This window comes from Sparassis crispa (genome assembly GCF_003851025.1).
Source record: "Sparassis crispa DNA, contig_000006F, whole genome shotgun sequence".
Lineage (NCBI taxonomy): Eukaryota > Fungi > Basidiomycota > Agaricomycetes > Polyporales > Sparassidaceae > Sparassis > Sparassis crispa.
In genome coordinates, this window is record NW_020939753.1 from 1,692,796 (window position 1) to 1,706,586 (window position 13,791).

General features: G+C 46.5%; 4 protein-coding genes across 4 annotated transcripts; all 4 read right to left on the reverse strand.

Moving 5' to 3' along the window:
* Window positions 1-1,432: 1,432 nt before the first annotated feature.
* SCP_0705810 (hypothetical protein) lies at window positions 1,433-1,747 on the reverse strand (the record flags this gene model as incomplete). Its single annotated transcript, XM_027760506.1, has 3 exons — window positions 1,433-1,507; window positions 1,564-1,605; window positions 1,661-1,747. 3 exons carry the CDS (start codon window positions 1,745-1,747, stop codon window positions 1,433-1,435), a joined length of 204 nt encoding a protein of 67 aa, XP_027616307.1.
* Window positions 1,748-3,321: 1,574 nt separating this feature from the next.
* Window positions 3,322-3,672, reverse strand: SCP_0705820 (hypothetical protein; the record flags this gene model as incomplete). The annotated part of the gene is made up of 3 exons (XM_027760507.1): window positions 3,322-3,332; window positions 3,396-3,548; window positions 3,606-3,672. 3 exons carry the CDS (start codon window positions 3,670-3,672, stop codon window positions 3,322-3,324), a joined length of 231 nt encoding a protein of 76 aa, XP_027616308.1.
* An 8,177-nt stretch (window positions 3,673-11,849) lies between these two features.
* On the reverse strand, window positions 11,850-12,536 carry SCP_0705830 (hypothetical protein; the record flags this gene model as incomplete). Its single annotated transcript, XM_027760508.1, has 1 exon — window positions 11,850-12,536. One exon carries the CDS (start codon window positions 12,534-12,536, stop codon window positions 11,850-11,852), a length of 687 nt encoding a protein of 228 aa, XP_027616309.1.
* A 380-nt stretch (window positions 12,537-12,916) lies between these two features.
* On the reverse strand, window positions 12,917-13,294 carry SCP_0705840 (hypothetical protein; the record flags this gene model as incomplete). Its single annotated transcript, XM_027760509.1, has 1 exon — window positions 12,917-13,294. One exon carries the CDS (start codon window positions 13,292-13,294, stop codon window positions 12,917-12,919), a length of 378 nt encoding a protein of 125 aa, XP_027616310.1.
* Window positions 13,295-13,791: the final 497 nt, after the last annotated feature.

The window sequence follows — 13,791 nt, forward strand, 5'->3', positions numbered from 1 at the left end:
CTCTCGATATTGTTTTTCTTCCTTTGTAATTTTACAGACCTACAAGTGACTCACGAAAGACGTGGGCTGCGTGTACCGGATTGCAAACAGTTTGTACTTAGATAGTGGCCGAGTGCGCTGTTTGTAGATTTGAAATTCTGATTGGATTGAATGTACACGTACAGAGATACGTATACACGAAGTCGGTCACGCGATAAAATCAGTATGAAAGCACGTACCGGTGGACAATGCCTTGGTGAACAATATGGTCAGGCAGAACTTCGAGGGCCAAAAATGCGCAGAATATGTGGTGACGTACCTGATTACAAGCACTAAAGACCGCTCTGCTTGATGTAAGCAGCGTACCACAGTATTTTTCCCGAAGGGTATAGTGTGGCTATATACTCAGAAGCATTGCACGACATCGGAATATTCGTGTGTTGCTGTCACTTCTGAAATTCTGGAAATCGCACCGATAACAGTAGGGCAGTGCTTGGGATGGAAGCGCAGTCGTATTTGCGCTCACTGACAGGGAACGGATGAGAGAGAAGACACTGAGCGCAGGATCCTTGGTGATGTGAGAATTCATAAAATACTGCCGTTACTATACAGGAATCCTAACGGCGAGGAGAGTCAATATTGAGCCCATGATATGAGGAAAAGACGAACTCACAATGAGGCCGCTTGGTAATGTCTGATCCTGCGGCACGATACGTTCTGTGCAATCTCGAATGTGAGATCAAAAATCTTACGATTCTTTATTGCGGCGAACGACTCACCTCGCGAGCTCGAATGATCATCCCTGAAGACAAGATTCGATTATAGTACATATGCCATAGCATCTTCGCAGCGGGCAGCCCGGCGCGACAGGTACCCGCACCAATGCGGGGAACGGCACTTTGTGCTACTTGCGCTGGGATGTAGACACGCGGTTGAGTAAGGAATAAACAGACACACGAGACCCTGATCCGAAGAGACAGTTTTGGGAAGATGAATTGATTTTGAGATGATCGACGAGAACTTCGGCTGTGTTGTTGGTAGGAGTGCCGAAGTGTCGTACGTTGGTACAACCACGGACGGGTGCTCGACAGGTCTGAGATCTGCTAATATGCGAATATAAGTATGCTTCGAGATCAGGAGGACTCCGAATACTCGAAGGTTGAATTTCTCGAATGCGATCGCCAGTCGGGCATCGCACGGCGAGCGCGACAGCGAGTCTTCAATGTCGGATCACCATCCAGCACACCCTGAAGGAACCATCCGATCAGCGAGGCGCAGAACAAGATTGAGAGAGGAATTGGGGCACGTCGGTTAGCCCGCCTGAGCCGGGAAATGAAAAGGACATCGAAAACGCACAAACGCTAGTCGCCAAAGCATCTCGGGAGAAGCGGAAATTGAGAAAGGGTTGCGACGCAACATGCAGTGCGTCATGACGTTTTGATCTTTCGCGCTACTAGATATGCTCTTGTCTCTGCGCCGGTGGCGATACTGGTGTTACACGACCAGTCTTGAAAGCTTGGGTGGCTTGCTATTTCATCGGAGGCTCAGCGGTCAAATTGTGGTGGGCAGGATCAACGTACGTACCGCCGGGAGGAGGCTGACGAGACGACGTCGGACGCTAGTGAGCTGTGAGCGTCCGAAGTTGGCGTAGAAACTAGGAGGATGTACAGCAGCGACGTACGAAGATCAATGCATCCTCAGTAAACGAGATCATAGCACGGAAAACCTCGTCACGTCGTCGTAGGGCAGGCCGCCCGGAGAGAGCCATCGAATACCTGTGTTTTATGGAGGTGACCTATTCAACGAGGTATGAGGCATCGATATCACTGCTATAAATCAAAGACCCGCACCGGTTGAGCTCACCATTCACCCGTCTCCCTAGATCTTCAAAGATACCATTATCCCACACCGGACCCTATACAGCACATTAACGAAAGTGCACCATAACGCGACACGGTGACAGAACCACTAGTGCTCGACTGCAGTAGCGCGTTGCGGGGGCGGAGAATATTTGGCATGAGGAAGGACGGTCACCTCGGTCGGTGTGAGGACTGCCAGGATAGAAGACGACGTGGAAAGATCTCACTGCTCAGAGTTGGCTCAGAGTTAGGCTCATAAATACAGCCTCTAGTTAGCGGAAGACAATCGTTCCTTTCTAATAGAGCTCAGAGTCACCAGTGCGATTTCGGAGGACCGGCGCCAAATAAGCGCTCGTAGCGCGTTTACCTCTGACGTCCGAGTCACCGTCTCTTCAATTAACCGTCACCAGTACTACTCAACTACTGCCTAGGTTCTTTCTCTATGAGTATGACCGCCTTCAGAAAGTGACTGGCTGCCTAACTTCAACTGCATTGTCGGGACTCCGAGGCCTATACGAAGATTCACCGCCGCGCTCGGACAAGATTCTGCAAATCCGCCGCCTATACAATTCGTTCCACCCTACTGGTGTATAATGATGTATGTTTTCTATTCAACCCTACTGTTATTAATTGCTGGACCACCAAACAGAGCGCTACGCCTTCCTGTATTGCCGCCGTATGGCATTCTAGTAAGCTCCTTGCTCTTCCCATTGCCGTCCCTCCGTGTTCTTACTGCACTAATGTCGCCCTTCAGGAACTCCTTCAAACTGAATCCTCGCAGACCTTGCCTTATCCACTGGATGCAATGCCCCCAATCCCCCTGTGCGCCACAAAAGCCTTACATGCAGCAGCTGCTCTCGCGTACTTGCTTCACCTGTACAGTGAGATAACCTCAAGTCCCACAAAAAATTGTATGTGAAGATACGACATTACTCGATATCCTTTGGTTCTCAGCGTAGCACGCTCTTTCGCGGTAAGGCTTCAATTCAAAATTCTACTCTCCGCATATATGCATTAAGGCGCCAGATCTGAAATAACAATGGCTACTATGACCTACATCCACTCATTTCGATGGCTGATACAATAATTCTTGCGTCCGATTTACTGTCAATGCGCGGCTATCCCTGTTATGTGTGCGACATGAGGGGCTGCAGTCGAGCAGCAGAACAGACTTTGTATTCCACATGTTCGCAACATCTTGGCCCAGCGACGCGATGACGTCGATCGGTTCTATTTGACCAACTTCCATCTGCCTGAAAATCGGTGTAGAATTCGCATTTCCTACTCCCGAAGCAAGGTGGCTTTCGGGCCGATCAAGCTATGTCGCAGATGCACGGCTCAATTCCGCGCATAGCATCTTCAAAATCAGAGGAACAGCATCAGAGATATTTACAGGTATCGACTATACCGCGAAACGCGTCGCATGTGGATGCTTTCACTCCCCGAGGTAGCAATTTGTCCTTGCTTGCATAGAATAAAGTATTTAGTGATCTACTGTCTCGCCCGTTCGCAGTGAGAAATAAAGCATTTGCGCCAAGAGAACTAATGATGGCGCACGATCGAGAAGAGTACGGTACGTAGGACCGAGCAATTCAGAGTGTACCAAGGGGGCGCTGCATGCGTGCGGCCTGCATTGCCGTGCAACAGTTCCAATCGGAACGCGTTCGTTTGGTGAATGATAACGTATCGAGATGTCCACCGTTGCACGGACTTCACAGAGCATTGAGGATGAAGGATATCACTATCACACTGGTAGTAGACACGCACGAATGAGCCGGCAAGACAAGGCGACAAAGACACACCACAACGATCGAATTGCCTCCAGGTGGACCATACATGCAACGTGCACGCTCTTCGATGTGTGTGTCTCACTCGCCTGGACCGGACTTGTTTACTCATGGGGAAGTTTGAGCTTTCAGTGGACCAATGAGATGAAATCATGATCGATCTACCTGCACGGTGCAAAGATCGTATCCAGATCCTCCTACAGCCAAAGCGAGACAAGGTCGAAGCTCGGTGCGGCGTGTTGACCCCTGCGAGCAACAAAATGGGTTTGGATGTCGGAGGTTCAGCATGTTCAGTGGATTTACGGAAACCGAAGATCAGAATAAATATACTACATGCCTTCAGATGGGGGCTCCATCATTTGGACAACGTCGAAAACTTTCGTGCGTTGCACTAGGCATCTAACGGAGAAAAATTAGGAATCGGAGAGCTGAAGGAGATCAACTACGTATAATGAAGTCTGGCTGCGTAGTTTCAGTGCTGCAGCTGGAGGGACTCGAGAGTTGCTGTAGGTTGTTGTCCGATCGAAGTCGATACGGTGATAGAGGGCGGAGAATGAGGAACGAGCGGACGGAAGCCTTGTGTAGGTAAAGGATCACTGAGCATAATGCATAGAAGTCACTTGTTAGTGTAATAGTGAAAGGGACTGGAACAGCTACATCTTTTGATCGGTCCATCTGCATTCATTCGCAAATTTTAGTATTTGATAGATCTGTCGACTGATGGTAGTTTATGCTGCGATCGCTACGAGGAGTCTCCTTGGGAAGTGCGGAGAGCGTGAGGGATTCATGTTCAGTTTCCTCCTTACAAAAGCATCTTGCAGGAGAAGTAAACAACGAGGTGGAACTGAGAATGTCAGTGCGTGAGGGTCATGCATCTGGATTGAAAAGAAGACTCACGGAACTAACGCCGAGGCCGATGACTGAGAATCGAGCATCTCGAGTCAAACACAGACAATGAAGAGGCACCGCGCTAGAGCTCCGGGAAAAACTCCCTTCGAGGTTCTTCACCAGGTTATTACCATGCAGTGATCACATGGGCAGTTTTTCACCGAGTTATTAACCAGTAATTCACATTATTCACATCTAATTGTCTGAGCCCTTTATCAATAGATACATGTAATTTATGGCCTACATGGTCCAATCTACTTTAGTGAGCATTCACTTCGGACCTGAGACCAACTGTGGTGCAGAATGTGCAGGGGTAGCTTCAGAGATGGAAGTTATGTATATCTGAGATGTAATCAAGCAGAATGGGTGATCAAAGGTTAAAGCTGACCTCCAGATTCAGTGCATTGCTTGATGGCTCAAATTATCACCTTCGTCCTCGCAGTCATCATTGTCCAGCCATAGAAGGGTCAGGGAATGATGGGTGAAAAGTTTGCTACATCTACTATACTTGGAGTTATACACACCCATTTTGGGAGGCTAAGTAATTCACCAGGTAATAACCCGGGTAATTAACCGGGTAATAACCATGCTGCGAAGAACTGGTGTGTTATTCCCGGAGCTCTACACCGCGCACCTTTGCAGAAATTGGCGTCAGCTACAGTGTCCTTCTCAGCTAAATTATCCGCATATCCCAGTACAGATCGCTGCCCTGCGACTCTGCGTTGCATATGTCGGCTTTACCAAATGCAGGCTGGGAGATTTCAGTTTTCGCCTTGCATTATTGGAGCACCGAAGTGCATTCTAGTTCCCCTGGGAGGGTACACTATACCTCTCAGCCCTGCGCCAACCTCTACGTGGTCCAGGGGACTAGTACCTTGCCATCCTTCGGGATAACAAGAGAAGCTAACAGGCGCAAAGGCAATCCATCAATGGACACACTTAACACACTCAGTGCTGCCCTACAATCCCCACTACACACGAAAGTGCACTATGCACAAGGACTCTCATCCTGAGATCCACACACACATAGTCACATAACCAGCCCCAATGAAACCAGGCTCCTAAAACCAGCCGTCGCTATAGCGTTCTCACTCCTTTATCCTACGTTCATGTTTTAGGAGATCATGTGATAAATGTTTTATGAGACTTACCTGATTGAGCAAAAATTACTGTAAAAGGATAGCTGAACAAGAGGAGGAGAACACTATAGGACGGCTGGCCAAACTTGTTACGCTGCAGCGAAACACGAGCGTCTAGTCGAGTTGTTACGAGACAAGGTCTTAGTCTAAGACACAAGTCCATTCAAGTGACACTTCTGGCGATGTCCTCGCACTGAAGGTCGATCAGAGTTCGTTCTTATGACTCGTAGTAGCTGTCTGCTACTAACGGTCGATCTTAGTCAAAGGCAAGTGAAAAGCTGGTTTAATGGTAACCAGGTCGAGATGGGGATCCAGCTCGACGAGGTCGTCTACTTATACAAAAGGTATCCGCAGTACTACACAGTAATACGAGATCGTTCATTGGCTAGATAAGGTGAAACGATGTCTGGGCAAAGTAACAGCGAGGAAGTAATATGTATGAGAAAGCTGAGTAAGATTGTGAGAGATAATCAGTATTAATGGGGATAATGAGTCATGTATCAGAACGAGGTAAAGATGAGGCATACAGGCACGTCTTGCATGTGCGATAAGAAGAAGGTCCGGAGTTGGATCCGGTGTAACCCTAGACTAGGGGTTCTGGACATCTGGGTAAAGAATTGGAGGTTGTGCTCCGATGAGTCAGGTATTGGATCACGTGGTTTGGTAACGTAAAGGGAACAAGGAAAAGAAAAAGAAAAGACGCGCCACAAGTGAGGAGCGTTGTAACATCAGCTCCCGTCTAACATTTCTTGTCCCACAAGAAATATTGTGATCTTCATCGTCGCCGGGGGCAGTCACGGACATAATGATCTCCTCCACATCTGTAGCATGTTCACCGGCTGGTTCGTGATCCTTGTTTGGGGATACGCCCATCCCTGTAGGGATGACTGCGATGCGAAGAAGTGGATGCGGTAGAGAAAGATGGTTGTGATAACGGAGATCGTCCACTGGGTGCGTGCGAACGAGGAGGGTGAGGTCGAACAGGAATTGGTTCTGGCGACGAGCGAGGAGTGGATGCGGGTATTCCATTAGTGGTGTATCTGAGGATGTGTCCGATGTCTTCGTCCCCATGCTCCCTCCAAATCTCCTGTGCTGTTCGAGTGACCGTACTGCACATCAATGACCAAACTTGATCGACTCTGGTTCGGGCTCTACTCGTCCTTTCCTCTGCTGCGATGAGCTCTTGTCTAGCCGTCTGCATCCACTCGACCATTTCTAATGCTCGTTGCATAGAAACCACCACCTGTCGATCTTGCGGGCGATTTCGTAAGGTGACAAGGATATCTGTGAAGTCGACGGGGGTACGGATGGCTGAGATCAGACGTGTAGCAAATTCTTGTTCATCCGATGCATGACTGAGTTCAATCGAAGGTGAAGGTGATGAAGTGTGGATGAAGGGTGTCTGTGTTCGGGATGGTACTCCATTGACAAGCGTAGGTGATGCGGAGGTACTCATAATCGTCAAAACGACTTCAGCGAGTATGTTGTGAACAAGGTTGTCTATAGCAGAAGTGGGCATTGGTGATACGTGGTCTTCTCCTCCTTTTATACCTTTCAGTCATTAAGGGGATCGCGGTTATCTGTGATGTGAAATAGAATGTCGTGGATCCGGGTGACAATCAAATAGATGAAAATCCATTGGGCGATAAAGAGTATTCCCACAGAGATAAGAACTGCCTGGTCAGTTCCAGGCATCATTCTGATCACCCCAGCTGTCAGCGCGCGGGCTGTCACGTGTGAAGAGTGTGTGTTCGACAAGTCGTCTGATAAGGATTCGGTGGACGATCCAAAGAAAAGCGAGGGTTGTGCAGTGGAGGACGATTAGGAAGATGATGAGGAGAACCGTTGTGGTAGTCATTCCGGGTTTCTTCTCCTCTACTGGATTCCCCTCGTCCTTTTATATGCATCGAGGATTCGCTTGGCATTCTGTAAATTATGGGTAGGTTCCCATGAGTTTTCTGCTGAAGAATATCCCTTCCACTTGACTAAGTACCTCAGATGACCTCGGTATGTCTTGTGATTCAGGATGGCTTTGACTTCATACTCTTCTTTGTTATCAACAATATCAGGTGGTGGGTTCACGTAATTCGGACCATGTATGTTGTTTTCGCGATAAGGAGATAGAAGGGCGGCGTGGAATACGGAATGAACTCGCCAGGTCTTTGGGAGTTTGAGACGATAGTTGGCTGGTCCGACGACTTCGACAATTTCGAATGGCCCCTCACGCTTTGGTGCTATCTTGCGCGAGGCATAATTGACCTTCAGGTTCCTTGAGTCTAGCCAGACCTTCTGTCCTAATGTAAACTTCGGCGATCCTTGTCTGACTCGGTCTGCCATCTGTTGTCGGGCTAACTTGTGCATGGCTAGTGCTTCTAGTCTTATCTTTTGCAACATGTCAAGCCTGGATTCAACCAATGGAATGTTCGTGGTTGGGAATACGGAAGGGAGTCCACGTGGTTCGTATCCCATCATGATGCGGAATGGGCTCATCTTCCGTGCCAAGTGTTCCCTTATGTTATGACAAAACTCGAGGTCTGGCAGGCGGTTGGCCCATGTTTCAGGGTTGTTTCCGCAATAGAGTCGAAGATAGATTTCCAGCTCCTGGTTGACTCGCTCTGTTTCTCCATCCGTCTGAGGGTGATAAGCTGTGCTCATCGATGATCTGATCTGGAGTAGTCGATTTAACTCTTGGAAGACCTTGGATGTGTATTGAGATCCTCTATTCGAGATGATTCGGTTGGGTAATTCAAATCGCGAGTATACTTTGTCATGAAAAATCTTGGCCATTCCTTCGGCTGTGATCATTTTGAGACAGGGCATAAGAATCACCCCCTTCGTAAGGTCATGGTCTACTATGACCATAATTGAATCAAAACTGTTGGAAACGGGGAGGTCGGTAATAAAATCGGTGGTGCAACAGGAAAATGGTAATGCGTGTGGGTCGGCAGGAATTGGTTCCAAAGGAATACGAGTTGGATGAGTATTCGGTTTCATTTGTTGACAGGCGGCACAGCCTTCAACATAATTGTAGACAAATGTATACATGCCGGGCCACCAGAATTCACGGCATAACAGTTCAAGAGTATTGAACTTTCCAGGGTGACCCATGGCAGAGGATTCGTGATGTAGTCGAACGAGGTCATGACGAAGAGTTTCAGATGGTGAAACGTAAATTTTTCCCTTGTAGAGGACGACACCATCACGAACTTCCCAGTCGGAAAGTGATGATTTCATGGGGAATGGCCCTTTGTGCGCAATTGCTTTGAGGGCTTCATGAACAATGAGGTCTTTTGCTGCGTGATTCCTGATTTTGTCGAATAGTGTCGGGGAAGTGGATCACACGAATAATGCGTTGGGTAAAAGAATGCGATCTTCGTTGTCACTTTCACTGTCATCGAGTCCGTTACGATGAGATAGCATCAGATTGGATCATCTGAGTGCCAGGGACATGAATGAGGTGAAGATCAAATTGTGATAATTTGAGACTCCATCGTGCTTGTCGGCGGTTTAACTTCTGAGCTGTACGGAAGTACGTGAGGTTCTTGTGATCACTGTGAACTTCGATGGGATGGGGAGAGCCTTCAAGATAATGATATCATTCAGTGAGGGCTCGAATGATTCCGAGGAGTTCGCGGTCATAGATTTCGTAGTTCAGTTCAGCTGGATTGAGCGTCTGTGAAATGTAGGCCAGCTGTGGTTCCCACTTTTGTATAACAATGGCCCAGGTAGCTGGGCAAGGTGTTGTTCACTACTCACCAGTTCTTGTCAATTGTCAAAGTTATTGTTAACAACAGTCTGAGAGGATTGTAATACATTAACAACTTGTACAAAATAACTTGCATCCAGCCAGGCTTGAACCTTGGTCTTCCGGTCACCTGATTACATAAGCATATGTCACACACACAATCTACCAACTGCTCCATTGGGCCATGCATTTTTTTCAGCCTCAATTCTATATAAGGCTACTGCCTCCTCTAATATACATATTAGAATCTCTTGTAATAACTACTATATCCTGTTGTTACTGTGGCTTCTAACAGTGATTGATGTCCCTGTTAATAAGTCTTTGAGTGCCTAATATTAATCATTTCCTTTTTAGTTCAGTAAATATTCAAATAAGATTAAAACTGTAATATCAAAATTTATAGATGTAATAAAGCTATTAGAAGAGTGAAATAAATAGAAAAATGTAGGCAAATAATTATTAGAAGCCACAGTAACAACAGGATATACTATCACGTGGAGGGAGTTGCGAAATCCAAAAAATTGGCAACACTGTCGTCGCTGCTTCCACACTCAATAAATAAATCAGATAAAATTGTAGGATGATACTATACACCAGTAGATGTGTTCTACCAAGCCAGGGGTTCAGGCATTCCGGGATTGCTGAATGAGACATCAAATACCGTGTTTGCAACTATGGTAGGTGTACTAATATCAAAGATCTCTCTTGATACTGAGAATGACTGACCCAAGTGATGTTTGGGTGATAGCAATATGTGCTACAGCACTGTGTTCCACCATCCCGATAAGTGTTTTGGGCAATCAGACATGCTTCAGCCTGCATTTTGTAACACTCCCGATGAAAAGCGTGACGACGTATAGCCCGATATGACACCCGCGTGAGCGCTCCGTCCGCGAGATGAGCGTGACATCTATGTGACAAAATCAGCAACACCACCCCCCGTCAACACCCACCACCGGCATCTTGCCGTCTCTCCCTCCTCACCACGAGAACATGTAAAAAAATTTGCAAAATGTAATGTGGAAGTGCATACATCTGCCCATGTAAAAATGAAGACAAAGCATCCCGGAATACAGAAGAGGAAGCCCGAGCGCTCAAAGATCGGTAACTCCCCCCTCATGATAGTAGTAGTTATTATAAGAGATTCTAATATGTATATTAGAGGAGGCAGTAGCCTTGTATAGAATTGAGGCTGAAAAAAATGCATGGCCCAATGGAGCAGTTGGTAGATTGTGTGTGTGACATATGCTTATGTAATCAGGTGACCGGAAGACCAGGGTTCAAGCCTGGCTGGATGCAAGTTATTTTGTACAAGTTGTTAATGTATTACAATCCTCTCAGACTGTTGTTAACAATAACTTTGACAATTGACAAGAACTGGTGAGTAGTGAACAACACCTTGCCCAGCTACCTGGGCCATTGTTATACAAAAGTGGGAACCACAGCTGTGTAGGCACAAGGATGGAGGTCTCTATTGATGTCGGCTTGGTGTAAAACTGCACCCATAGCAAACTTGGAAGTGTCGGATTCAACAATAAAGGGTTTTGCCTTGTCAGGCAGTAACAGTACTGGGGCAGTACTGAATCATTGCTTCAATGTGTCAAAAGCTGTCTGACATTCTGTCGTCCATTCAAAAGGTGGAGATCCAGCAGTAGTGCGTGTAAGATTTGTCAATGGTTTGGCAATATCCGAGAAGTTGGCAATAAACTTCCGATAGAAATTTCCAAACCCTAGGAAAGAGCGAACACCTTTTACTGTGCTTGGTTCAGGCCATTCTGCAATTCCTTTAAGTTCGATAGGGTCCATGCCAATGTAGTTTTCTCGAATGATCATGCCTAGGAATTCGACTTCTTTAACATCAAAGAAACACTTTTCCGGTTTAAGGAATAAGTCGTTGTCTTTGAGTCGTTGGAGTACGCGTCGGGTTCGAATGTGATGTTCTTCCAAATCGTTTGACAAGATGAGGATATCATCCATGTAAATGACTATCCATCCCTCATCGATCATGTCCTTGAAGAGTGCGTTCATCATCATCTGGAAAGTTGCTGGGGAGTTGCAGAGTCCAAAGAACATGACCATAGGTTCGAAAGTCCGCAGTTTGTCTTAAATGCGTCCTTCCATTGGTCACCATCTTTGATTCTGACATTGTTATATCCGGAGCGTAAATCCATTTTCGTAAAGATTGATGCACCTTTGAATTGATCCATAAGGTCAGAAATGAGCGGAAGAGGATAGGCGTTCTTCACCGTCCCTTCATTCAGGTATCGGTAATCCTGACAGGGACATAGTGCTCCGTCTTTCTTTTCTACAAAGAAAAATGGTGAAGCCATGGGAAATTTCAACGGTCGGATGTATCCTTTTCGCAGATTTTCTTCCAGGAAGTCATCCATCGCTCCTTGTTCTTTGAGCGATAACGGATAGACTTTACAGTCACGTGGAATAAAATTGGATTTCAAATCAATGGCGTGGTCCCAAGGCCTGGTTTCTGAAAAGCGTTCAGCTGCTTTCTTTCAAAAATGGACTTCAAATCATGGAGGTAGTTAGGGACCAACTCCTCGACGGTTTTGGGTTTGTCTACAGCTGATGCTTCCTTGTGTGCCTGTTGTGCCAATTCTTGTGATTTACCAGATGGTTTGTAAAAGATCGTATTCTGTGCATTACAGAATAATGGGGATCGAGTACTGTGTGTCATTCTTCTAATGGCGGGGCCTCTTCGTATGGTAAAGACTGCAGTTCCAGTCTCTTCATTTGTCAAAGGTGACTCCTTCCTGATGGGTTCAAATATCCCAATAACTTGCTCTCCTGCGATATAGGAGATAACTAGATCATCATCATTGAGCTGATCCATAGAGGGTTCTGATGGTGGGTCATCTGGTTCAGTATCATTCCGCACTGCGGGTAACTCACCACGCTCAGTGTTATCGGCCACGATTTCTCTGATAGATTCTGAATGCCCAAACGAGGTAGGGGAAGTTTCGGTGGTGATTAACTCTGGGAGTCCATCTTCCTTGAAAATCGAAACTTCTTCATCTGGTGCATCTTCGACGGTGGGTTTCGGTGGCCATTTGGCGTCTTTACCAAACCAAAAGTCGCCGGTTTCCCAGTTGATCATCGGATTGAGGCGTTTAAGCCACGGCATGCTGAGAAGTATGTTTTCTTTACCAATGCCGGTTAAGAGGAAGCGAGTAAGTGTCTTCCTTCCTCCGATTTTCATCATCTTCCAGGTACAATGAGTAATGGTACCCATTTGATTTGGTGTGCCATCTGCATTCATGACTTTAATCGGTTTCGGTAATTCCTATCTGATGAAATCATTTTCTTCCGCAAGATGAATATTCATGAATGTTTCGGCTGCACTGGAATTGATCAAGGCTTCTGTTGTAATGTCTTCCTTCTCTCTCAACGAAATATTCACAGTGATTGAATTTCCGCTAGTGTTACAAATAACGAGGGGAGATACGGTCAGATATGATGGTCCATGCATTACTAGTGGCCGTCGTTTCAAAAACCCAATTGGGTTCATTCTTCATCAGTCATGTTGTTGAAGACGTTTCGCACATAGGCGATCTGTTCCTCTCTGGTTTCTTCCTTCGATGTCTCCTTCTTCTGTGCGAGGTCTTCTCGCATCTTCTTAATCCATGTGATCGTGTCTGTGTCCAACCTGGGCTGTATCATTCTAGCACGGGTGAAACTTCCAGACTGGGGATGAAATTGTCTGTCGTTGGCTATATGGCCCTTCTTTTCACATAGGAAGCATAATCCTTCTCTCATTCTCTTCTGTCGTTCGTCTGGGGACAAGCACGAGATATTGATACGATCAACATCCATCGTGTTCGGGTCCTTTGCAGGAGTCGAGTAATAGGGACGATGGGCAGATCGGCCTTTTCCTCGTGTCATCGTAGTGGCTCCTCGTTTGAAGATCTGAGCAGATCTCCATTAGTTGTCAAACCGTGAGGTGTATTCATACCACTTGTCCAGTATCTTGGGCATGCTCTCCATTCCATATATTCTTTGTCGGAGTGGGTCGTTAAGTCCCCACTTGAAATATTCGATATTTCCGGCATCTTCCAATTTCGTTTTAGGTACAAGCGATCAAAATTCGGCAATGTAGTTGTCCGCAGTATGAGTTCCTTGCTTGATGTTACGCAGCAAGGTACGAGCGGTCTCTTCAATGTTTTCATTGCTGAATGCTTTGTTCACATCCGTGATGAACTCCTTCCAACTTCCATAAGAAAGGAAATTGTCATTGATGAGTTTCATTTCTATGAAACTCTGCGCCCATGATCCTGCTGTTCCTCCTTGCATGTGCGACAGCACAAATGCAATCCTCTGATTGTCCTCCTGGTAGATATGGCTATTGCCAGTCATATAATTCTTGCATTGGTTTATGAACT